Source organism: Mauremys reevesii, linkage group 11, assembly GCF_016161935.1.
Source record: "Mauremys reevesii isolate NIE-2019 linkage group 11, ASM1616193v1, whole genome shotgun sequence".
Lineage (NCBI taxonomy): Eukaryota > Metazoa > Chordata > Testudines > Geoemydidae > Mauremys > Mauremys reevesii.
Window position 1 is genome coordinate 40,135,013 of NC_052633.1, and position 27,406 is coordinate 40,162,418.

Consider the following 27,406-nt stretch of genomic DNA (forward strand, 5'->3'; position numbering starts at 1 on the left):
GATACCGCCCGGAGGCCAATACCATCAATTTGCGGCCACACTAACCCTAATCCGACATGGCAATACCGATTTCAGCGCTACTCCTCTCGTCGGGGAGGAGTACAGAAACCGGTTTAAAGAGCCCTTTATATCAATATAAAGGGCCTCACTGTGTGGACGGGTGCAGGGTTAAATCGGTTTAACGCTGCTAAATTCGGTTTAAACGTGTAGTGTAGACCAGGCTTTAGTTCCCCTCCCGCTCCTGACGGCCTGCAGCATATATGTATAGAAGAGGGGGGAAGTACTGCTTCTTTCTCATTCTCCTACCCCAGGCTGCAGGACCTGGGAGCGGGGGCACGGCATCTCACATGGCATCCAGCTACTGGAACCTGTCTTGTCCATTCCTGCCAGTGAACAGTGGAGGCATGGTGGACCAGCTGATTGCCTCTCATCTGCCGAGGCAGGAGTGGAGAGCTGCTTGTGCATGCTGAAGATTTTGGGCTGTGTCCAGCCATTTTGCGCTCTGTCCAGTCCCACCCTTCTCCATCCTTATGTAATGAGCTAGTTCTCTTCTGAGACGGGGAACTAGGCTGATCATCACATTTTGTTTGGGGCCTGGAAGGGATTTTCCCCATATAGCAAAACTGGCAAACTGCTATGCGGGTTCTTCCATCTGGCATCCTGGAATTTGGTGGGTTCCAGTGTGGCTGATGGGTTAAAAGTGGCCTGATGCAGCGTACCATAATTCAATGAGGTACTTGGGCATTGATCCTGAGCATGGCATTGCACGTCTCATGCAGTGTCTTGCTCTCCTCATTTCATCTCATCTCACCTACCTCCTCTGTGGAGCTGGTGAATGGGTTGGGACACTAGCTTCCAGCCCCAGACCCCGGTCAAACCTGAGGGTGTATTGACCTCATAGCCACCCTCAGCTTTTTAGAACCCGGGACCACTGGTTCCCAGCTGAAACAAGCACTGGAACAGCCCTGTAAGGTAATTTGGGGAATGGTTCCCCATTGGTTAATAATTTTAACCAAGTTGAATCCTCTGCACTTAACTTAAGGCTATGGTGTTTGTCTATCATTATTTCTGTGTCTGTAATAAGACTGCCCCCCTGGAGAGTTAGAAATTCTTGAGAAAGGGGTTTGGAGTGAATATATCACTGAGCTGGCATACATGGTTAGCACAATCACACTGATTAACTGTCTCTAAGGGCTCCTGTCACCATAGTCTTAAGGAAGAATTCAGTAAAAGTTTTATTTTATATCTATATTATCCCCTTTTCTTCTTGAAAACTAACAATGTATACGGCGAGCACAAGTCACCAAGCATAAATAAAAAGTCACTCGAAAACAGTGATTTTTAACCTGTGGTCCACAGACCCCTGGGGGTACGCAGACTACGTTTAAGATTTTCAAAGGGGTCTGCACCTCCATCTGTAATTTTTTAGGGGTCTGCAAATTAAAAAAGGTTGAAAACCACTGCTCTAAAAACCAGTATTTGTGAACAGTTCAAATTCTAGAAAAGACAATGAGGGAGTCAAATTTTCAAAAGCACCTAGTCCCATTTTCAAAAATGATATAGACAATTAGGAGCTTAAGTCTCACTGGAACGTAGGGATGCAGGCTCCTAAATCACTTAGGCACAGTTGAAAATTTTACCCATGGTTAGTTTTATTTTGCCTTTTGTGAGATAGATTGATAAAAGTTTCATTAGGCTGGTGCCCTAAATTATAAACAAGTCATTTTAATACATTTCTCACCTTAATTTTTTTTCTGGATTTTAAATTCATTTAAAAAAGAGAGAAAGAAAGAAAGAAAAAGAACTCTTAACTCTAGTTGGTTATGTTCATATTTGAAAAGTTCTTTCCTTCAGAAAGTATCAGAGTTAAAGCCATTTCACAGTAACAGACAATTAGGTGAAATGCCAATTTTGACATGATAAGTTAGATAAGATTCCAATTTATATAGTATGCAGTGATGACTGGTAATATCACAAAAAAAGTATGGAAGACTCACTTTTTAAATGTGAGAACAAGTGAAATGCTTGCCTAATTTATTCATTCCATATGAACTGGAGAAGTAAAGCTATATGAAACATCAAGGTTTTCGATAAGCTGCTTCAGTCTACATCAAGCACTGCAGCACATTAAGCACTTAAAAAGCGCTCTGTCATTCGTTAACAGCCTAAGCAACTTCTTCATTATGACATTGAAACTGCACTTATAAACTCTGTTTAGAGTATGGAACTTATCCATCCTGCTAATCCTCTATGCATATGAGAAAGCCTGATAAGTCTGACTTTCCAACAGATTGTACCACAGTAGCAGCTAATGAAAAGCTAGTTAATATAACTTCTCATGGTGCTTAAGGTACTGTAAAATGAATCCATGCATCCATTTTGAAAAGAATCTATACGATACAGTACAAAGAGGAACCTTCTGATATATCCATAAATGGAAAATTTGTTACTTGCTTTCCTTTCTGGGCTGCATTTCTCTGGCAGAACATAAGTCCATGCTCTGGGACTGGGAGCAATTGTGGAAATGCTCCATTTTACCCTTCTGTAGCCCCTGAGAGAGTCTCCTCAAGTGCAAAGCACCTCTTAATCTCTGGTTTACTCCATTTGGCCAGTTCTGTGATGATGAAGGGAAGGGGAAACAAAGCCACTCTATGGATGATCTCATCAGGGAACAAAGCCCTAGAAATATTGGTCCCCAAGGGAGAGAAGAGAATGACACATAAGCTTTAAACATTAGGATTTGCAATAAATAAGGTGTGAAGGCTGAACCAAGGCTCTGTTGGCATTGTCAGGGGCAATCTGATGGAAGGGAAGAAGAGTGGCCAAGTACATAAGCTTCATCAACAAGGACAAGCCTACAACACTTCTAAATTCTACTCGTTGTATTGGGCACCACATAGGACATAACACAGCTTATGTCGTTGCCCTTTTGCTAATGTTTGTGAGCTTTGGCAGCAGGTCAGTTTTTCATTTGATGAGAAATTGGTGATGCAGTGTCAATGTATTTTCTAATAAGTTTTATTTAAAAAATGCTCATAACTCTTGTTTCCCTGAACAGAGGTGGGGTCACAGACTGTACATAGGCAACTGCCGCTTGCAGAAACCTCAACTAATGCACCACAGTCACTGTCTTTTGGTCTCTGTCTCTCACGGACTGTCTGCTTAAAACGTTCCCTCTTCCTCCCTCAGTCCCTGAGCTTTACTCCTGGTAAATGCAAAGCTGCTCATTTAGCAGCATATGGTGCCAAAAGGTGGCTTGACCATTAATCTTCCTTTTGTGCAGCTTCTCGGGAAGAAAAGGTTTGACTGCCCATCCAGGCAAAGAGTACTTTAACTTGCAGTTGTTAAGAGAACTGTGCCTGGATGCACCTACCGTACAGGGGAACTTCACAGCTTTCTATGGACAGTTCCATCCTGAGTCCCTATATATCAGGGGTGGCCAAACTTACTGACCCTCTGAGCCGCATACGACTATTTTCAGAAGTTCGAGAATCAGGGTGCACCTGCTGGGGCTCGGGGACTTCAGCCCTGCTTCTGCTGAAGCCCCAAGTCTTGGCAGGTGTGCCCCTGGCAGGTTGGACTGAAGCCCCGATCCCCTCCTCCCTGCTAGGCAGAAGCCCCTACCTCACTGCCCCAAGCTCCACCCCCACATCTAGTAGGTGGAGAAGGGGGAAGGGTTCCATGAGCCATACTTTGACTGTAAAAAAGCCGCAACACCCCCACTATATATTAAAGACTCATATCATCCTTGACATTAGCACCTTTTGCCAAAACATTTTATCTGTCAACATACCAACCACAGAAGACTAAGCCAATCTGGAGAATTCAGTTTAAAGCAACATTCACTTTTATCCCAGATTTGGGATGGCTAGGTCACCAGGTGGTCAAGCAATGACCAACAACAGGCCACTATGTTACTGGTTCAGCAGAGACTGTAAAGAACCTGGTATATCACCAACAACAACTTAGTTTACCACAAAAATCTCCATAATTTATTAGACACAGCTTTTTTGCTTTATAGAATAATTCATATATTTTAAGTTCTTTTGGACACTGAATCTTCTTGCTTAATATTTCTCACACGCATACACTTCAGTTGTGCGTGGCTAATGTGACATTGTATTAACCCCTTCCTAAATTGCCTAGGGTTATTTATTTACATGGATAAAGTTGCATCTAATGATCTGTGTGCTGTACAAGAGAGTTACAAACAAGGCAACTGCAGGTGTGAAAAAAACAGACTATACATTTCTCCTTATTCCTTCTTGCACAATAAATCACCCCTCCATCCAAACCTACACCCCAATCAGATGCTTTCTTTCTACAGGAGAAGCCAGTGAAAGCAGCTGAGTACTGCTGTGTGTATCCTGAAGTTCAACAAGTCTGAGCTCTGGCAGACCAAGTAGCTAGTGGAAGAAAGTTCCAGAGTCATGAATTCCTGACCACACATTCCCTGATGCTATCCTGCTTCTGATTAAACAAGAGGACTGTTCATTCAAGCACTCAATGAGGCATCTCCCAAGAATGGAGGCAATCTCTCAGGTACCCAGATCACTTACCAATTATGGAGGCAGATCTTGGCATAGATTGGGGCTGTTGGCAACACTGACATTTTTTTTTTCAAGTAGAAGCATTATTGTGATTTAATTTTCCTATACATTTGGCATAAAATCTCCAGCCTGATAAATTAGTGTCAGTTGTGTAGAGGAAAACCAAGCTAAAAGTGTGAGATCTAGAGTCAGGAGATTTTAAGTCTAAATTTGTATTTATATAGAGAAAGTTGTTAACATTATATAAGAGCTGCAAAAATACAATGCAATGTTGTTTGTGTTTTATAGATTATTTACAAAGCTGAAAATGAAAAAACCTTTTATTAAGTAAATACAACTCATCTCCTTATGTAAACTGTTTTCAATTAAAATGTTAATTTAAACTAAAAATGAGATAGAACAAATCCAGAATGTTACTAGGAAGTTTTGTTTTTTTACAAAACAAAGAACCTGGATGAACAGTACTCTTCTGACACAGAACAGGTTTTGCTAGTGTTGGTTTTTGTCTCAAGATTAGAAGTAGCACAAATGAACACATTAGTGATGTTCAGTCAAAAGTTGTTTAGCTGTTGGGACTTTGTCATTATGCTGTTTGCAGTCAGAATAAGCAAGTGAGGCTATTTGGATCTTTTTCTTTTATTGACAGATATTCTCCTCCTGGGAGAGTACTGACCTGGGAAAGATGACGATTTAAATTACTAAAATGCTTAGACAGACTCAAAATAACAGAGTACAATCCATTTCCTAAGCCTGCACTGATATTTCTCCATCAACCTTCTAACCTTCTGCAGGTTATTGGCAAGAGTTGTAGTAAAATGACCTTCTCATTATGCTGAGTTCTTACAACTGTGTCTGAAAAAGATGCACTTTCAAAAGATCCTGTGAATTTTGAAGCAGCTTCAAATCACACATGCTCAATACGTCATAGTTCACTTGAAGATTTTATTTATTTCTTCAAATTCCAAAAGTGTAATTACAGGAGCTCAAACTGTGCTCCAGGTGCTTACCCTACAAATTAAAATCACAAAATAATGCAAAAAGACTGGCTGCAACTAGAAGAAAGATAGGCTTTGCAGTGTGCTCAATAGGTTACCAATCTGAGCTCCGGAGGACCAAGGCAGGTGTCATAAACATACAGCTAAGGGTAGCGTAAAATCCCTCTTTACCCTGTAAAGGGTTAATTCCTCTTTACCCTGTAAAGGGTTAAGAAGCTCAGGTAACCTAGCTGACACCTGACCAAAAGGACCAATAAGAGGACAAGATACTTTCAAATCTTGTGGGGGGAGGCTTTGTCTTTCTGTTCCGGAGACAAATCAAGAAAGCAAGCAATCCAACTCCATTATTATTAGTAAGTATTAGTGAAGGAATGCGTTAGCTCACTTTTATTTTGGCTTGTGATTTCCTTTGTAGGAAGAGGGAGGTTTATCCCTGGTTTTGTAACTTTAAGGTTTTGCCTAGAGGGGAGATCCTCTATGTTCTTGAGACTTTACCATCCCGATTTTACAGAGGTGATTCTTTTACTTTTTCTTTAATTAAAATTCTTCTTCTAAGAACGTGATTGATTTTTCATTGTTCTTAAGATCCAAGGGTTTGGGTCTGTATACACCTGTACTAATTAGTGAGGATATTATTCTCAAGCCTCCCCAGGAAAGGGGGTGTAGGGTCTTGGGGGGACATTTGGGGAAGGTAGGGCTCCAAATGGCCCTCCCTAAATGTTTGTTTAAATCACTTGGTGGTGGCAGCATACTGTCCTTGGTGAAATTTGTACACTGGGAAAGTTTTTAACCTAAGCTGGTAAAAATAAGCTTAGGGGGTCTTTCATGCGGGTCCCCACATCTGTACCCCAGAGTTCAGAATGGGAAAGGAACCCTGACAGCAGGTAACAGCGCAAAACTGAGGAACCTTCACAAAATGCTCAGCCAACAGCTCCCTCTCATTTCTACTGAGGGAGCTCCAGCTTGGGTTCCTCTGCTGATCTGAACGGTGGTAATATGGAATGATGAGAAAGGCTCTCTCTCGGGTAAACAGGTCCTGAACCACTTAGGGCTTTATAGGTTAAAACCAACACCTGGAATTCTACACATGTAGTATAATGGAGTAATCAAGGCAGAGTTCCTCTTGTATGGCTGTTCACTTTGCAAAATAGATAAAGAATGGGTACAAGAACACTTGGAAAACCTGAACCTGCCAGCACTAATTACAGTCCATATTTAGAAAACCAGGAAACATCAGTTTCAGAAGTAAGAAACCTATTATACCACCAGCTGCATCTGTAACTACTTATCTCAGAGATTTTTGAGCACAATATCTAGTGTGGCCCATAGCTCCATAATCACTAAGGGCTCTAAGTTCCATAAACAGGCTCTGTGTAAACCTGTGCAGGTTCCATCAGGCTTGTTTGCTACATCACACAGATATGAAATCTTTCAATTGATTCAAAAGCTCAAATAGGAAAAAAAAAACAACCCTCAGTAGCCACTCATAGCCTAATCTCTCTCTTCTCCCCTAATACCCCTCCACAGACATAGGTAATCCTTTGTTTGTGATTCCCATTGTTAAACTTTAATATTATGAAATTATGCACAAAAGCCAGGGGAAAAAAGTAGGCCTTGCAGCGTGCCCAAAAGAACAACAAACTCTCGTTAATTCAGACCAGGATCATTCCCCTCCCTGCTTGTCTCTAACTGAGTGATTTCCTCTCCACCTCCTCCACCATTTGGTTATTTGTCATCTTTGCATGCACACAACCTCCATGCTTTCCTCCATACTGTTCCACAATACATGGTGTTTATTGCTAGGTATCTGGGGATTTTCCATTAATTTAATGTTATGTTTTTCTTTTAAATAAATATTCAGACAACTTTTACTATTGGATTCAGGCAGTCTCATGAGGATAACCACAGGACCAATGTGAAGGAAGGAAGTATAAAAGAATAAAAGAGAAATTAGGATAAAGTACCTCAAAGAAAAAGGGGTCGCATTTTATATCAAAATTCCATTTAGAAATAGTTTCAAAAGGGTTAATAATTGATTTATAGATGTTTTAATATATGGTTAATCAATTGTTATAAAGTCCAACAGGTCAATAAACTGCTTATAATAAACTATGACACGTTCTAGCCTGTAACCATTTTGACATATACTATTTATGTCAGTAACATTCTTATAACATCTATTAATCATCTAACTCTTTATAAACCATTTATAAATGGAAGCTTAACATAAAGTGACAAAAAGTTGCTTCCATTGTCCCTAGCTATATAAGTTAAAAGATCAAAATGTACAGAAAATTACAAGCCCAAGTTCTTACCATCCTTAATTTTGGGCCTACTTGGCTTCACAATATTACTTTAAAATCACAAATATGAATCTCTAATATTTTGTATAAAACAGATTTGAAAATTCTTCTCCGCAAAGAAATACACTGTGTGCTAGACATTAAGTTTTGTATCTTACATGCTTGGCAATTCAGATTGTTGACAAGTAAAGATTTTTAGCTTCAGAAAGTGATAAGGGACCATTTTGTCCACAGAACTATACTGATGTTGGGTATTTTAAAATACTTACTGTGAATTCCTATCCTGCATTAGCTGTGTTAGTTTTCTCCATGGGTTGTATGCAGAGTCAATGCTGTAAAGCCGCATGTGCATGGCCAAAACATGGAACAGCTGATCTGAATTGGTGGGGGGAAAAAAAGATAATTTTGTTAAATATATCTAAAATATTTTATATCCGTTTATCACCATTTATTTCCTAAGCCTTCTACAAAACCTGACGTCTTTTAGAATGTTATAAATGATGCTCTAAACCCAGGGATTTTACCTAGGGCCCTACCAAATTCATGACTGAAAAACACGTCACGGACCATGAAACCTAGTCTCCCCTGTGAAATCTGGTCTTTTGTGTACTTTTACCCTACATTATACAGATTTAATAGGGGAGACCAGCATTTCTCAAACTGGGGGTCCCAATCCAAAACAAGGTTGTGGGGGGGGTTCGCAAGACTATTGTAGGGAGTCATGGTATTGCCACCTTTACTTCTGTGCTGCCTTCAGAGCTGGGCGGCTAGAGAGTGGCATATGCTGGCTGGCCGCCAGCTCTGAGGGCAGTGCCGCAGCCAGCAGCAGCACAGAAGTAAAGGTGGCAATACCACAACACCCTTATTTCTGAACTGCTGCTGGCAGTGATGCTGCCTTCAGAGCTGGGCTCCCAGCTAGCGGCCGCAAAGCTTCCTGCTGCCAGGGGGTGAGTCTGACCCGGCCCCAGGAGCGGCTTCTGCAGGGGAAGAGGAAGTCCCATCCCTCACCAGCCTGGCCAGGACCAGCAGCTGGAGTCTGGCGTACAGTAGGAGCCCACAGCCAGAGCGCTCCCCGCTCTGCCCTTATATTTATCAATAGAACTAACGATTCATGGGGTATAATTAGGACCCTACCAAATTCACAGTTCATTTTGGTCAATTTCACGGTCATAGGATTTTAAAAAAAGTAAATTTCATGGAGGGGTTCAGATATTTAAATCTGAAATTCCACAGTGTTGTAACTATGGGGGTCCCAACTCTAAAGGGTGCCATGGGGTGGGGGGTCTCAAGGATATTGTAGGGGGTGTTGCAGTAATGTCACCCTTATTGTGAGTTGTTGCTGGCGGTTACTCATGACACACAAGATTTTCATAATACAACTTCACAATATCAATCAGAATTTATGAGTTGCATAGATATAGCCCTAATTCAAAACAGTGACACCGTGCTCTCACTTGTTTGTCTCGTATCTGAAGTACTCTTCTTGTGTTCCATATGTCTAAGGTTTAAAATTCCTAAAGTTGCTGGAATCAAAGGTTCAGATCCCAGCCCTTCATCTTTTGCGGGTAAAAACTTTTAGTGCCACAAGTTTATTATGCAGTCATCTTTTGGATAAGACTTTAAAAACAGAGTTTCTGCCTACTTTGCATGACATTACAGATAGCATGGTATTTTTCTTAAGAACACTATTTTGCCCACATATCCTTTCTGCAATGCGTTGCGCAGTTTGCCATCACCCTCCAACCCAGATGTGGCTGTATTTCAAGGGCCCTATATATATATATATATGATTATTTTCAAAATACTTTTTTAATCCTTTTGAACAAAAGGCGCTATTATACTATTAATGTAAGTTATTACAGAATCATATATTAAATGTGATTCTTGCCACATAGATGTGAATTATACAATTGGTCCATAGAAACAAACTAATATATTCATGAATTACGGATAACTATTCATTTGGACTACATACATCTGCTTTTTTTTCAGATTTCCTCTTTGTTATGTAACTTTGGCTGGCAGTCACAATCAGTGCAGGCACCATCTTCAGAGTGGTCCCTAATTTTTACATTTTGCAGGTTTTGAGGCCCCGGGAAGTGCTTTCAATTACTCCTTGTATGTTTATTGTACAGTTATATCCCTAGTGAAAATGTATATGCTATTCTACTGTAATGTTTTGATATGAAAGTCCTATTTTTAAAAAAATGAACTTTCTAGGTTTCCCATAATGTGGCTCAGTTTTTCCTTTTCCCTTCCTTCACTATTTTCTTTCATTTTATACTATATTGGCATCTTCTGCGGTGTCTGTTTCAGTGTCTGCCCCTCTCCAATTTTGATGTAAAATTAAATAATGGTTCCTTCTTATTTTCACTTTCTCTTCCTCTACTTCCCTTCAATGTTTCCTTTTTGCTCAATTCTCTCTCCCATTTTCTCCTCGAATCTTTTATTTCTTTCTCTTGCTTCATGTTTAATGTCTCTCCTTTCCTTCTCTTTCTGCAGCCCCCATCACGTACTCATTCCACCTGCACACACATCTACAGGTCTCCATATTTAAATAAAAATAGTAGCTATTAATTTATTTTCCACAAATAGACAATTACTCAGAGGTATTTGGTGGCCAAAAAAGTCTTATGCTAAAGTCAGCTGACTCTGCCAGAGCCTGAGGGCTGTAATTAGTTCCCGGGGTTTGTAAAATAATTGAAGATATAGATGACACTGGAACTGATTGCTGTCACCTGCTTTCTGAATAAAATCAGTCAATGAGGACAAAATAAATCCTCATTTCTCCTAGCAAGAAATTATAACAAAATGTTGTTTTGCTGACAGATTTCTCAACATCCTGAGAATATACTGATCTTTCAGAAAATTATACTAATTTCTTTTTATTTAAATGAACACCACAAAACTATTGGTTTCCTCCCTTCTCCAAGGAAAAAAAAATAGAAATCATGATAATTTACACTAAACTGCTCCTTGCTTCAAACAGAAAGGAGCAATGAGGCAGAAATGTGCTCAGAGTAATTAACTCTTTGTTCCCATATTGACTATTTTCCAAGCTTACATTTAACATAAAATGAATTGGTCAAGCATCAAAATCTAGCACCAGACAGTTTATTATTTGTATGTTCTGTCTATATGTTTGTGAAATTAGGACGTGTTGTATTGTAGCATTAATCTGAACAGAAAAAAATTTGCTACCAAAAGCTTTATGAAACACAAAATCTTAGTTTGTTTGTGATGGATCTAGGAGACATTAATCCTACTACCAACTTCTGTTCTATATAAATACGATGCAGGATATTCAGTCTAAGATAGGCAAAAATGAGCAATGCTTATGCTGGATTTTTTTTTAATGAAAAATTTTCTATGATGCTATTTTAACATATAAAAATAATTCTACCATGTCAATGGAGCACAAGCATATTGTGTTTTTTTCTAGATTTAGAGTAACAAAAGAATACATTGCCCCCAATGGGAACACAGAAGCAAAAAGACACGTTTTTTGAGTTCTCTTCTTCAGTGTTTAGTAAAATGAAGTCCTGAAGTGACCATTTGTTCTTTTTTTACTACTCCTTTTGAGGTGACTATGTGATTATGAAAAGCAAGAGAATAAGGACTAAGGGCTTGTCTACATTACTGGCTGGATCTACAGGCAGCAATCGATCTAGCGGGGGCTGATTTATCGTGTCTAGTCTAGATGCGATAAATCAACCACCGAGCACTCTCCTGTCGACTCTGGTACTCCACCAGAGCGAGAGGCACAGGCAGAGTCGACGGGGGAGCGTCAGCTGTCGACTTACCACAGTGAAGACACCGCAGTAGGTAGATCTAAGTACACTGACTTCAGCTACATTATTCACATAGCTGAAGTTGCGTAACTTAGATCGATCCCCCGCTCCCCCTCCCAAAGTGTAGACCAGGCCTCAGAGAGAATAGAGAAAGGCATGATATGTGGTTTCTTCACAAAAATTGGCTTGTCTTGTATACCTCAACATTCGAACCACAACATTCCTGCTATTCTACTCCAAAGGTTTCCCTGCTTATGCGTTTATGTGATGCGGTGGAAGTCCATGTGGGGCTACACAAAGGCAAAATTTATCTGCCTTTGTATACTATGTTCTGCCATGATTACACCTCACTGAAGTATGGATAGAGGCCTATAAAAAACAGTTACCTCATTTTCCATAGACTTTGTTTTAAAGATCTAAAGTACAGCCTCTTCTGTTAACAAGCAAAAGCAATATATTAAATGACAATGAATCATTAAAGAACCACCCTAACTGCTCTCCAGCAGCAAGAGGATGACAGCCGTAACTCAACAGGCATCCCAGACACCTCCACAGACAACAGTGTTTCTTATGGGCCCCTCTCCCAGGGATAATACAATGTCATCAAGCAGTGATGATGTTGTGCAGAGGCAAGTGAGGGGTCTGGCCTGGAATCTCCAAACTAATATTCTTCAAGCTATTTGAAAAAGTCTGTTAATTTTTTTTAAATCATAGAAGTACCAAAAATTACAGGTTTACAATGTAATGAATGGGATAGGACAACGTAAGTTGGACTCTCCTATTTTCCCCTCATATAATACATGAGTGAGGTGACAGCCAATTAAGTTGACCAAATGTAAATAAATTTAATTTAAAAAGAAAACCACCACACAATACAATTAACTTGTGATTCTCACTGCCAGAAGTTAGCACTGAGTCCAAGAGCCTACCAGGACACAAAGGATTAGACATTTATATGGATAATGAGAACACCCAAAGGTACATAGACATGTGACTTCAGTGGGCTTACTCACATGAGTGAAGTTAAGCACCTGCCCACAGGTTTGCAGGATCAGGGCCTTAGTACTATTTAGAAAGAGGAGTTAGATTGTTTTTGTTTTCAGAGAGTATCTATTTATAAGCACAAACTATGTAACATACTTAACAAAACATCATCTACACTTACAGTCTAAAAGTTAGTTTTCACTTTGATTCATGGTAATTTATTACCAAACACTCCCCTAAAAAATTATCTTACTAAAAATAATACATAACCGGCTACCAGGGGTTTGTTCTTTTCAGCTGCCCCATGCCAGCTCTGCTTTTAGTGTTATCTTATTGTGAAACAGCAGAGATGAATTAATCAGAGTCAGCACTTTCAAAAGAGCAGCTGGAGAGAAAAGACACTAGCACTGCTTTGAGACTGAAACTGCTAGAGAAGAGTCTTCTAACGTTCTCCCTCTCAAACATCAAGGATAAAAGGCATTCTATATATAGCTAGATCACCAGCACTTGCTGCTGTAATCACATCCTTTATTATTTTCAATATTAAGGAATACTGGTATGCATTTTTGATTCTACAGGAGGACAGAAAAAGATGGTCCCCCATAGATCTTTTTATCTTTCATTTCTATCTATGTATAGGACAAACTAAACTAATTTGGAGAGATGATTATATATTTTGATAGGTGAATGGCAAGATGTATCCAAATGTCTGCTAAATTTACAATATCTACATTAAATTTACTGAAGCTACATATTTTCTTCTTGTTTAGTTTGGATCTATTCTTCTGCCCTACAAGGAAACTTTGCATATCTATTTAACCTACTGCATTGTCTTTTGTCAAAGAGAGAGTTTAGCAACTTCATTCACATGAGGTATCACATTCTATATACGCAATGGAGGAAGTGCTATAGGAGTGATGAAAAACTGCATGTTTGGCTCACATATTTATTTTATCCTTCAAAAGTCAGGAGCACATTTTTATCCTCAATTCTTCTCCCGTTTGTATTTTTAAATACAGATAAATATTACCTGTTTTGCTGTAATGCTCATAAGTCTCTGTTTTGACTTTACTTTTCTTGATCTGCCCTTTTCTTCTCCCCATTCCAGAGACTATTATTCATATTTCCAGTGTTAACAGGGACAGCTTGCAGGAGGCAGCAAGCAGGTCTCTGCAAGTGGAGCATAGTAGGTGCTTCTTGTTTCAGGTGCAGTATGAAACCAGTAGCCCTATTGCACTCCTCTCCCCAAACTCCTGGTCAGGACTCTATGTAGAGCATTACTGGAGACATTGGCTGGAGTATTGATTTTTAACAAGGAGTCTCAGATTTCCTTTTTCCTCTTTATAGAGCTTAGTTAGCCTATTTAATATCTTCAGTAGGAAAGATCTGCTGTCTGTCTTCCCATTCATCACTGATCCTCTAGACTGGAAATAGTGAGAAAAATTTTCCTTTCTGTGAAGGTCAGGAAAATCCTTTTTCTTTTAGGCAACAGGTGATGCAGTGTCGTCAGACAAATCTAAGGCCTTGAGCACTACACTGATTAAGTAGCTACTATCCTCTGGACCAAAACTCTTCAGAGTGGTGTCCTTACAGTAAGAGATCTATTTTAGAGAGGATGAGGGAGATATTTGCCCTTTTTCTTTGAAGAATATCATTGGCTTTCTTTTTAGATCCCTTCCTCGGGTACAGAAGATATGTCAGACTTCTTAGCAACCAGTAAGTGGGGGCTCTTTGCTATGTGATAAAGGATGCTTTTTGCTGCTATATTTTTAGAGTTAACCTCTGTACTTAAGCTGAGTGGGAGCTATCTAGGTTCGGCAGAGGTTTTGGCTTTCTTGAAATCAGTGTCAAGACAGACTACCAGCTGTGACTGAAGAAGGCAAAAGGGGAGACGGGTACACCCAGATGGCTGAGGAGCCAGCAGCAGCAATAGGAATGTTTGCATATGCCTGGGAGATGCTCATAATAGCAAAGGATCAGGAAGTGGCTGAAAGAGAGTTTTACCTTCTTCTATGACTCCTGTAAGAAGTTAACTGGGAGTCTACTCAATTGCGCTCACATTACTAAACTCTGCGAGATGGAAATGATACAATCTATACTGGGGGAATGATACAAGAACCAAATGACTTTCCTGGAAGAAACAACATATACCATCCACAAATTTCAGTGTGAAAAGTGTAGTCCGATCCAAAGGATGGTGCCAAGAGCTATCATTTGACTTGACTAAGGAACTTGGTACAGAGTTCAATAAAGAGCATAATTATTATCTGTGCAATGCCATTTGTTTCAAGAGCTTAAGAAATTCTGTGTATCAAGAAAACTAGCTAGGCTGATGGAAAACACTGAAGTAACTGATTAAAACAGACACTGGCATTATATCCATGACAACTGACATTATCAAGTCATCTGATAATACAGAATGCTGAACTCTAAACTGAACAAGAGCCATTAGAAAGGAGGTAGAAACAACCTAATGAGACACTTTTTCATTGCTTAGGACCACTATACAAGGATAAGAAGGTGTTGAGCACTTCATTTTAAGGACAGCTTACAAGAGTCCCAAATATCTTCCAATATTCATATACATGTGAATTTCCTTCCAATTTAAAAAACTGGTCCTGTAAGCTCATATGGAGATCACTGTTTCCTTTGGCTTTCTCACAGACAGCTCTGACAGGAAGCCTACACCAGAAATGACCTTTCATCCCAGGTTGAGATCAGAAATGTTGTTGAATTTTCCTATCTCCATCTGCTGCTATCAGGGCACTCTGAATTAATAGTTACTTGGAAAAGATAAGCAAGTACAACTACTTAAGGAAAGTGAGAAATATGGAAAAATAGGATTTTGTGATATTTATGGGCCATTAGAGAGTTAAATATTGTAATGAAACACACATCAAAGGATCATCAGAATGTAGTAGAGAAGACAGGTGGAAGAGAGAATCTGGATCAAAAATGTCTGTATTACATTAGAAGATGAACACTGCTACTTAGACATTGAAGGAATCAATAGTATTTATAAAAAAATCAAGACAATGACATCTCTGTTTTCATATACCTTTTTCCTTAGCATATGTTATTTACATAAGAAGAAAGAAGGTATTTCATATCACATTACATAACATGCTATGGTAGGACAGGAGAATTCCATTCTGCATTCTTCTGACCAAATCCTAGAAAAAAAAGCAATTGAAATATCTGAGCTTTTTATAAATCTTTACAATAGTCCAAAGTACAAAATAAAATTTGTAGAAATATTAGAGGATATAATTATTTCTCCTTAACAACAACGTTTCAAGAACTCTGACCTCATGTTGCTATCAATGCCTTATATCACACCACTTCTAAAGAACCTACATGTGAGATAAAGAGGTTTTGACCTGCATGTTTGTGTTGTACACTGTATACAAACACATATTTTCATAAATTCACAAAAATTTTAAACCTTAAAATGACAATTACATGGCCAGATTTCCTTTATCATTCTTGTCACACTGGCTCAGTCACTGACTCTAGCAGCTACATTAATCATTCTTAATTTTACTTCCCAAGTGCAGCTGCCCTCATGGTGCAATCTACTAAAACAGCACTTGACCTATTTGTTCCCACCATCTTCACTGACACTTGCTGCTGTAATAGCTCACCTGGGACACCACATTCCATTTTCTGCAATATCTTATCGACAAACTTTACAGTTGTTACAAGCCTAATATAGAGTAATGTGCTTAATCACAAGAGAGATACCTGAGTACCACAGCCGTGAGAGAATCAATGCACGATCTATGGGAGCTTACATTTTCATGGATTTTAATTGTTCTATACTGAACAGAAGCAGGTTTAGAAAGACCACAAAGTTAGTATAGTACTGTACAAATCAAGCCTACATTTCCTAAGAATAAGATTCAACTCAAAATAGTATTAAATTACTACATAGGGAAACAAATTGCTTGCCAACAATCATTTCATCTTTAAGGAAAAAAAAGTGATTCAGTTCTATCTACATAAAGATAATGAAGAAACTGCAGGTATTTTGTAAGTACATTTTTTTTTTCACATGGAACAAAATACAGGACTATGGAAGGATAATTATACATGGCAAAAAAGAAGAATTTTGTCAGACTTATGTTTCTAAATGATATTTTGTAAAATGACTATAAAGAGAGAAAAACAAGAATTCCCCTTTTAAAAAAGTCCAGCATCTGTTTTATAAGTACAGCTAAGTAATACACTTGGGGGACATATTTTCACTCAGTCCACAGACATCCCAATGACCTGAATGGACTCTCTCTGTATGGGAGGCTGAGGACAGAACAGTCTCATTAAGTTACACACCATTTCATAAAACCTGTTGTCTAGGGGAAAACAATTCTCTTGTCATTAGTCAAAATCTTACTGTTCAAAGCTAAACAAATACAAAACTCAAGTCCAGTGTGATTCTGTTCTAGCAGGACCTACATTTAAACAGGAGTCTATTTTATTGCAAGATTTAATGTGAGTGAATAGTATTCCAGTCAGCTGACTATCCAAGCTTTTTTACCAATTTAATGAATGCAATATAAATAGCGTGTGAATGAGTTAATAATTAGATGACATTCCTGGTTTTGTAGTTTGTTAAACATGATCTTAGTTTAAATAGTGCATTTCAACTGAAGCATCTAAAGCCCTTTCAAATTTTCTGAACTATGGGCAGATATTCAAAACTACTCCCAGACCTGACTTAACCACGTAAAAGACATGCTTAGATACGACTCCAAGATTTACACTGTCGGGTGTGTGAACATTTGTCCCAAATATTATTTCAGGTATTTCTAATATATAAATCACTAGAGTATACAGGAATTATGCGACCCAGCTTTCAAGTGCAGCCACTGCTGCAACCACAGCCATGGCTAACATATTGTAGCGGAACTACACAACAGTTTAGGACAGCAACTGAAGATCACCGTGTTCCACTGAAATTTCAGTATATAATATTGATAAAAATAGCAATGCAAGCTTAGGAAATTGCAATTATATTTATAAAAAAAGTAGAAAAAACAACAACATTTTAAGGTATGTAAAAAGGTTAACAAAACTTAATTTCAAAGTCCTTTCTTTCCCCTCTTGTGTGTGACATGGCCCAAACGCTCATAACATAAAATGAAAATATTAATTGTTTTTGTCCAAAAATCCTATACTAAAAAGTTCTGCTATGTACGAAAATGAATCAGGATTGAAATCTTAATGCTTTGTTTCTCAGACTATTTACCTTTCAACACATGCAATTAATTCCTATTAGTATACCAGGAATTCTGTGTATCAAAAGGCAAAGTACTCTATCACAACATTCAATGCAAACTTCTCAAGTCAGCTTCCGACAGGCTGAGTGGTTAATCAGGAGTTTATCAGAAAAACCTTTTAAAGTTCTGTAACTTAACCATTTTTAATGAAACATGTGTTGTGTACTAGTTTATGTATATCATCTGTATTTAACCTGGGGTATGAGAGAAAGAGAGAGAGAACTTGCATTAAATTACATACTGGACATTTGCAGGATGTATTTCATATACATTTTTCTTTTTTTTTTTAAATTGTGCTTTGTTTTAAATAAAAGCTACCGTTTGAGTGCTCTTTTGATATTAATATAAAAGTCAAATATTTTTACAGTGCTTTAAGATCTGGTAAGTTTAGTTCATTCCACTTTTATCATACATCAAAACATCGTAAGTGGTATTACTATGAGGCTGATAAGTCTCATATTTCTCAAGACACATGGCTCAAGATAAAAACATTCCTTTATTCACTACAGGTCACTTTCTCCAATTATAAAAAATTACCCTAACTCAGAATGGCAGAGCATGAACAGACACTGATAGTCATGTGGGCCAAAAGGCCAGACTGCTACTATCAAAGACCTATCATTTATTAATGGATTGCACTCAAAACACATCCAGTACTTTCTATACATAGCAAGACGCAATCCTTTTCCCAGCGAGCGCACAAATACTTTTCACTTATATGGAGACTTTCACTCAAGGTTTTCATAGCACTTTACAAATATTACGCGTCACAACAAACCTGTGAGAGAGGTAATATATCCATTTCACAGGTGGGTAAAAGGCAGTTAAGAAAATCTCCATTATATCATTATAGTTGGATAAACTAAGGCACAATGCTTCGCTCAAGGTACCCAAACACAGACAGAAACAAAACTGGGAATAGAACTGCAGTCATCATCATCAGCCCTTAGACAATACCTCCATTACAAGAATTCCTATGGAAATAAGCCTTACACAGAAGAAGCAGTTGTTCTGCAGCTGTGTGGGAAATGTTTTGCTAATACACACTGGATAATATGCTCCTTATTGTACATTACATTCAAAAAATGATGTTAAAATAACATTATTTAGATTCCAAAGCGAAGCACTTGAAAGTTAGAAGATGTCCACACAATCTTAATTCTGCCTCTTTGTGCACCCACTCTGTGCACTGAATGAGGCAGTGGTTTTATGTAGAAAATAGTATGTGATTATGTTATTAAAGACAACATAATGCAAATGCACAAGTGGGCAGAATTAAGGTTGCATGGATAATTGTAAATCTGGTGCTTCCTGACTTTAAAATGCTAGGATTTTTTTTTTTTAAGGAGAAAGTTGAAAACAAATCCTATTATGTGCAACTGTACCCTCCCATCATTTATCAGCAGAATCTGAAGCTAGGACGTCAGCAATGCAACACAGATTTCAAACCACTTAAGCTACAGAACTAATTACACTGGCTGGTAAAAGCAGAAGGCTCCATCACTCCTACTCCTCCAAGAAAGGGAATGAATCACAGGGTCCTGATGCTGGGTCTTGGCAGTGATTGTGGGTGACAGAGTCTAGCCCAGCCCGGGCCACACACATACACCCCACCCCAGGGGCTGGGGTAAGTTCCCAGTCCATGTGGTGCCCAAGAGGTGGGCATGGGCCACTGGGACCATGTGCCGGTCTGGGTGGAGAGCCTAGCCCAGTCCAGCTCCCTCAACTCTAGCTGCTCTGATAGTTCCCTAGCCTTCCCAGTATAGCATCTGCTGCAGCATGAGCCCGGCCTCAAAATGTGCTATTATTATTTTGGCAGGCTGCCCAAATTTTCCTGAAAAAGGTAAACTACGTAAGGGAAATGATCATTTTTAACACTTTATATCTCAGCGAATTCATGGAAGAAAGAAAAGGTACTTCTTAGCTCTCGTTGCCAAACAACAAGATCTTTCTGAAAACAATGGAAGTGTAAAAGCTTCTCAAAGTAAAGATCACAAGAATTATCATCATGACAAATGTTAGGCAAACTAAACATAGGTGTCACCACCAGCTCCCCCATTAAAGAGTCAGTGTGTTCATCTAGCGTGAGTTACACAAACACAAAGTTGTGCATATCTTTACTTACTAGCGATAGCAGCCAGGGTTGTACAAAAATTCTCTGGCAAAGTAAACTGCTTTTGTATAAGCATTATCTTTTGCTTTTAAAATGCTTATAGCTACTTTGTTTTTATAATTTTAAGTCATTCAAATGGTATTACAGGGTTTTGATGATATTTGCTTTCTAAATGGATTATCTTTACAATACAGGAATATTCTTTGTGGATAAACTTTGTAAGTTACACTTCTGTTTTCTCTTAACAAAAATTACAGTGAACAAAAACAAACTATTAGCAATCTGAAAAAAACTCTAGCACAGAAATAATAAAAAGTTGACAATAGCAGACCTAGAAAATATGCTAAAATGTCAAAACAGACAGCATCTTTATTTTAAATTTCACAGTTCTCATTTAATTTTAAAATAATTTAAATCACACAATAAATTAAACTTACTTAAACAAGATCTTTTTCCAGCTGTGCTTGCCCCGCCTAAGCATAAATTGCCTCCTCGATGAACCAGTTCAAGTTCCAAGTTTGTTCTGCATGAAATATATAAAGATATTAGGATGGAACTTCAGTATTCAAGCATCTATAGACAAAAAGGAACTTCCATAAGCTCGCATTGTATACCATAGGGAAGAAGGCGGCGCATTAGTTGCTTGGTGGTTACATAAAGGCAAGGTTTGACAATTAAAAATAGCAAAATAGAATATTTTTGTGATTTAAACAGCTTGGTTGGCAAGTATTGTATGAGGCACTCAAACTACAGCGGTGACTGCATTACAGATAACTAAATATATTTATTTTGCGGCATGTATCATTTTCAGACACTTTCACAACTCATTGCTGCTAGTGGAATTTTTGTGCAAACCTGGAAAGACAACAAAATTGTAAGAAGTTAGATATATTACGAACATATGACTTCCTTTGTGAGACACAGACTTTTTTAAAGTAATTTACAAACAAACAACATAAATCAGATGCTTCATCTTCAGAATATTTTAATTCCATTACAATGGAAGCCCTGTCCTTTGTTTGGTAGCAATGTTATTGGAAGCCGTGGACGTAAATTTTTAGTGAAAGGCACTGTAATTTAGCTGTGTAACTCATTATTATGAGATAGGAGTTGTGCAACAAAATCCCTGCATGTCACATTAACACTTTACTTCTTAGTATACTATAATACTCTGATGATTAGACACTATTTTTTGGCCAAATTCATTAACAATGTTTGACTTTGGAATTGGATGTTTATGTACTGTATTACCGTTTACCCTCAAGACACTGATCAAGCAATTTACATTTTGTCTTCTGAAAGTTTGTTTTAACAAATAAACATGCGTTCCCACATTTCTGGTGTAGGAAGACAAAATTACTATGCTGAAGTGATATTATGCTAAATTAATTCAAACGGCAATCTTTTTCCTTATGTGTGTTTCTTTAACTGAAATTAAATAAACCATTTCTAGACTCAGTGTAATTTGACTGAATATCACTAATTGCAAGAAAACCTATTTTAGAATTTTAGGCATATGCATATTTAATCTAAACTACAGGATGAAGAGAACAGAAAAATACTTCATTCAAAATAAAATATTTTGGAAAAATTTCAGCTCAATCAGTTTAAGAGACTACTGGGTTCTTGATATACAGTGTTTGTAAAGATACTTCCATATGTTTCTAAAATAGTAGCATTTCAAAATATTAATATCCCTAAATTTGCAGCTCATGCCACCCATTTCTGAAGGAATGCTTTAATCCTCTCTACTCAGGAAAAAAAAAAAAGCAATTTAACACTGATAATGTTCCTGCTCAGAGCTCCATCTGGTAGCTGCTGATAAGGGCATCTGTGTGACAGGGGAATTTTCCACTCTTCAGGCGATTTGCAGTGCTCACTGAACTTCTAAAAACCTACCAGCAAGGAAGCAGGGACAGGGATTTCATATTAGTGGGCAGAATAGCAAGTGTAGATCAGCATGTGTTAGTTCATCTTTGGAATATAAATGAGACAAATGTTTTATTTCTACAAATCTTCTGATGACTAATTTGTAAATTAATGGCAGTCTTCTACTACTAAAACCAAGACATTTGCTAGATGTTATTTAAACGATTTAATCAGATAATCAGAAACACTATCTCAATCGCTTAAGAACAAATTTGTCATATCTAGAATTTTCAGTTTTCCTTTCACTAAGACATATATATAATTTTACAAAAGCAAAAGTCAAGGACAAATCTGACAGAACAAGACATGCATGCAGTACTGTGCTCAGTAGGAGGAGAGTCCTGGTGACAATCTCTCCCCAGCCCTCCTTCCCCCGGCACACTCACTCTCTTTCCCTCCCAAGAGAGTAAGGCACCTCCTTATAGTGTATCGTTTCTCCACAGCACAAACACCAGCCCTCTTCCGGTGAGGCATCCCCCTCCAAACAAGCTCATATTTATGGAAGATACTTTCCCCTATTATGCTCAATCTTCTGAGAGACTAGAGCACTTCTCCCACAAATAGGCACTTTCTGCACGGCTTTTTTTCCCATATTACCCGAAAACATAGAAGATTGGGATTCAAAGAGACCTCAGTAGGTCATCTAGTCCAACCCCCTGCTCAAAGCTCAGTTGTTGGAGAGACCTGCACTACACTTCCTGTTCTCTCCATCCCCATTGGTTAGCCCCTATAGTCAATCACCCACTGATGGAGAAAAGTAAAGCTGAACTCTCACCATCTAATCTCCTATCACTGATGGAAAAGTGGGGGCATCTAACATACTCTAAATAAGACAAGTGGAAAGTAAACTTGTCTCTTGATCGAATCCTTTTGCCAGAAGCTGGGAATGAGTGACGGAATGGATCACTTGATGATTACCTGTTCTGTTCATTCCCTTTGGGGCACCTGGCAGATGGACTTTTGGTCTGACCCAGTAAGGCTGTTCTTATCCTCCACTATTCCACCTCCCTCAATGAAAAGTAAGAGAGATCAGCCACTTCCAGCTTGATACTCCATCTCTCTCAGAAGAGGAAAAGCAAAAGGAAGTGTATCCTCTCCGTCTTTCACTGGGGCAGGGACATAGGAAGCACAGCCTCCTTTGGATTGCTCTTCGTCCCCCACTGAAGAAACTGAGAAGGGAGGGCTGCTTTGGCTAAGGTCTTGCTTCCTTCTGCTGCAGGGAAGGGACCATTTTTAACTTGTGTTTGTGAACTCCAATTAACCTGAAAATATATGTGATGCCTTGTTTTTTAGTAGCCATCAGAACACAGAGTAATACAGGGGTATAGATAAGTTAACCCACTGGGGGGCAGATAATGGGGTGGAAAGCATGTCTGGAGGAACCAGCCCCTCTCCTACCTTTTCACAGGAACAAGTATTAGAATGGGAAAGTCCACTACCACTACCATTGCCTCTCTCATATCTCTTTAAAGAGTTAGCATGTACGAGACAGTGAAAAGGGAAAGGAGTGACAAGGGAGAACTGTGTGTCAATGTATACATAGCTGACAGCATAAACAATGGTTTTGTCTAAACATCCAACAAAGCAGAGATCTATCATATGCAATGCAACAGAAGCAGTTTACAAGATGCTGCCACAAATGACAACCATCAGTACAACGTGGAGCAATTACAATTAAAAGTAACATACATACACCACTATACCAGGCCTATAAACACCTGTGAAGAGAGAGAAATGGAGCAAATGGAGGAACAGACTTAGGTAGCAAGATAAGAGATTGGGTGAAAGAAAGACGGGACCTCTATAGATAGCTAAGTAGCTGCTTCTCCAGCTGCACACACAGACCAGGAGGCAATGGCCACGGAATGTCTCTGGTACTGGGACAGCTGACAAGAACCAGCTCTCTCCCCCTTAACCGCTGCAGAATACCCCATCTACTTCCATTCCTTTACCTCTACTTGCATGTGTCCAGGCAGCAAGAGAGTAATGGGTGAGGAAAGCATGTTGCATTCACAATGCTACAGAAAGGAATGAACTACTACCACTGGCTACCTGAGGGCACCACAACTCAATCAATAACACCCCACTTTCAGTATGTGGAGTTTACAAATGGCTGCCCAGATGCCCCTTTAATCTATTGCCTATAGTATCTTCTCCTTGGCTCTGCTTCAAAATTTCTTTTTACCTGCAAGATGGCTCCCTAGAGACGGCAGGGAAGGATATTTCTCTTACTACAGATACCCCAGCCTATCGTCTGACCCAAAATGGAACAGGAGGCTGATTAAAGCAAGAAGATTCAGAGATTTAAAGATTAATTCACTGGCTAATAAAATGGCAAGGCTGACGGTCCAGTGGATATAATCGAAAAATATTTTTGAAAAGTGCTTTATTAGGAAGTGACCAATTGTCACCTTGACCACTTTACGTTGTGCCTTTACCCCAACTCTCTATTTGTCCATGTTTTTTATTGTAAGCTCTTCCGTGTTTGTACAGTGTCTAGTGTATTTGGCACAGGCAGAAACAAATTAATAATAATAGTGAACCAACTATCTATAGTTTGACTAAGACCGACTACAAAAGGAGAAAAGTGGGCAAGAAGGTGAGAATCTAAAAATAGCAGAAACATCCAGAATAGCTATTTAGTGTGCTAAAAGGAGAAATGACAGCCACAGAAACAATGAGATAGGATTAAGAAGGGAAAATTTAGGCTGAATACCAGGATAAACTTCCTGATAGTGAGGAGTATTATTCTGACATTTAGCAGTGAAGTGGAGGATACTCTCATGCATGGACATTTAAAATTACACAAAACAAGACACTAGAAAACCTATAACAAAGAACAATCCTGCTTCAGATAAGGTGGTGAACTGCTAACCTGCATAGGACATATTCTTATTTCTATTAATGTTATGTATATTAAGGTTAAATTTAAAGCTTTTAAAATAAAGGTTTATGATCATAGATATTCCAACCCTATAGTCCTTATACAGATAAAATTCAATAGGAGTTCTGTGCACATTTGGAGTGCTGAATCAAGTCCTAAATCATTAAGAGTGAAATTAACACTGCTGCAGAAGACCTGGCAAAGGCCCTCCATGTTACCTCACATGTTGGGAACAATATGGAGTGGGTGGATCCAGTGTCTGAAAACCTCCATGTAGGGGAAACAGAAAGCAGTGACCACTTATCCAGTCCAAAGGATGAAAGAACAGCCATGGATGGGGAGTGAATTTTATCTCCCCCACCCTAAAAGATTTTCATGTCATTTACTTCTAAAGCAGTGTAAGGAACAATGTAACACTGTTCTGGTCTGGGATATTTTTAACTCTCACAGAAGAAATACTGAATTCTGAATTTAGATTTTAGCACAAACATGGAATGTCCAATTTACTTTTTAAATTGGTTCAGCTGACATTTTCTATGTTGCATACCTTTTATATTATTATAAATAGGTTTTTGCATTTTAAAAAGGCATTTAAGCAAATCATTTTTCACACAAGGAACATATTCATTTGATGAGCTAAACCGAGCAACAAGAAAACCTCAACTGTGTACCCTTGTACACAATGTAGTGTATAGATTATTGTACACTCCATGTAAATGTAACTGTTTTCTATTTTGAAATTATCTTTACCATACATAAAAATGAAGTTACTCTTTCACATTAGCTAAATATTCTACTTACAACGTCAACAAGACACAAGAAAATCATTAAATAATTATTATGAAACAAAATGCAACAGAAGTATTCTTAAAGAAATTCAAATAATTTTCCATGTAATTGCCTCATTTATTTTATAAATAAAGGCCACAGTGGTTAGTTTTTATGGATATACAATAGACACAACAGGGCTGTGAATCTTTACTGTGACATGACTATATTTGAATCAGGAAAATATTTGTATGAAAGCTTTAAATATTTGGAATCAATAAATGAAATTGTTCAGAAGAGGATTAAAATGTTACAGTATTAACAAAAAATTATCATTAAAAACTATATCAAAACCAAAAACTTTCTTTTACCAGTTAAAGTCTCTATGTTAAATTATAACAATATATTTACCCTTTGCATCACTTACAAAATCAGGAAGTGATTAAGGATATGATGGGGCTCATCAATCTATAGATGCACCAGGGCTCTGTTTGGTGCACAGCTGGGGAAGGGAGGAGAAAAGTGGGTGGCATTAGGCCACCTTTCTTCTCATTCACTTATCCCTGATCCTGGGCATTGCCTAAGGGCCATTATGTGGGCAGCGATAATCAGCTGCAATCCATGCAAAGAGGAGGGGAATACTGAGGGAAGAGGAGTGGCTGGAAGTGGGCGGTACAAAGCTGATAGAGCTGGGTTTACACAATCAGGTGAATCCCTATGCAAGGAAAATCTCCAGCTGCACTTTTTTACGGTAGCTTTAAGTTCCCTTTAAGCTGCCAAAGAGGCACAAAGGACAACTGGCATAGGACAGAACCTGGTCTATAAGTCTTATACTATCCACTTTATTCTTATCAATGCATATTTCACCACAACACAGCCTTGTCTCTGACCCATGATTTTTAATTTCCAAACATTTTTAAGGGACAGTATTAAACGGGAAACATTATCAGTATTGTTTTTAAAACTATGTATCATTGTTCTTTATTGTACATAAACAGACAGATCTTGCAGTCGTACCCTTGGAAGCAGACATTTGTGCCCCCACTGAAGTCAGTGGTGCACTGTATGGGTCCCAGGTGTAGGAATTCAACTGCAGGATGAGGCCTTTCGTTGAAAAAGAAAAGTGTATAACTTTACTTATTTACAAAAAACCGTTATGTGTGAATTTGCATTTAAGACTGAATCAATGTGTTTTAAGAACTGTATGCTGCAGTTCTCTTTTGAGCTGACTGATGAAAGAACAGTATTTATTTCAGGAATTAATATGCATTATGATGCAATTTTTTATTTTTTTTAAACACGTGATAAAGAGTAAATGGTTAGGCTACGATGCAGGCAGTGTAAGATTTATGATACTGTGCCTTAAACTGGTCATTTCCTTGCTTTCCAGTATTTCAGTTTTGCACATAACTCAGTAAACTGTTGCCACTAAGCAACCATAATTGGGTTTTGAAAGAAATTGATGCTGATCAAATATTAAATATTAGCATTTGAATTTTAACAAAATCCTGTTGTAACAATATAGGAGTTCATAGCTAAACTGCTTAAATTTTCCTTTTGTTTTTATAACACTCTAAGGGAGAGGTCACCACTTGTAGATCGCAATTGACTGGCCGATCCTGGAGCCTCTGCCAGTTGATCGCAATCCCTGGCCGCTAAAAGTCTGGCAGCGCAGCGGGGCTAAGGCAGGCTCCCTGCCTGCCCCGGCCCCATGCCGCTCCCAGAAGTGGCCAACACGTCCCTGTATCCCCCCTGGGGGCAGGGGGAGGTGCAGGCAGGGGTCTCCATGTGCTGCTCCTGTCTACAAGCA

The 27,406-nt window shown here is 38.6% G+C and overlaps 1 protein-coding gene across 4 annotated transcripts in view; it reads right to left on the reverse strand.

The window, feature by feature from the left end:
- UBR3 (ubiquitin protein ligase E3 component n-recognin 3) overlaps nt 1-27,406 on the reverse strand; it is a 217,159-nt gene that overhangs the window by 37,465 nt on the left and 152,288 nt on the right. For all 4 annotated transcript variants that reach the window (XM_039495547.1, XM_039495546.1, XM_039495549.1 and 1 more), the window contains 2 exons: nt 20,453-20,538; nt 8,118-8,223 (listed from right to left, as the gene is read on the reverse strand). In XM_039495547.1, coding sequence (XP_039351481.1) covers nt 8,118-8,223; nt 20,453-20,538 — 192 coding nt within the window. The remainder of the gene's footprint in view (nt 1-8,117; nt 8,224-20,452; nt 20,539-27,406) is intronic.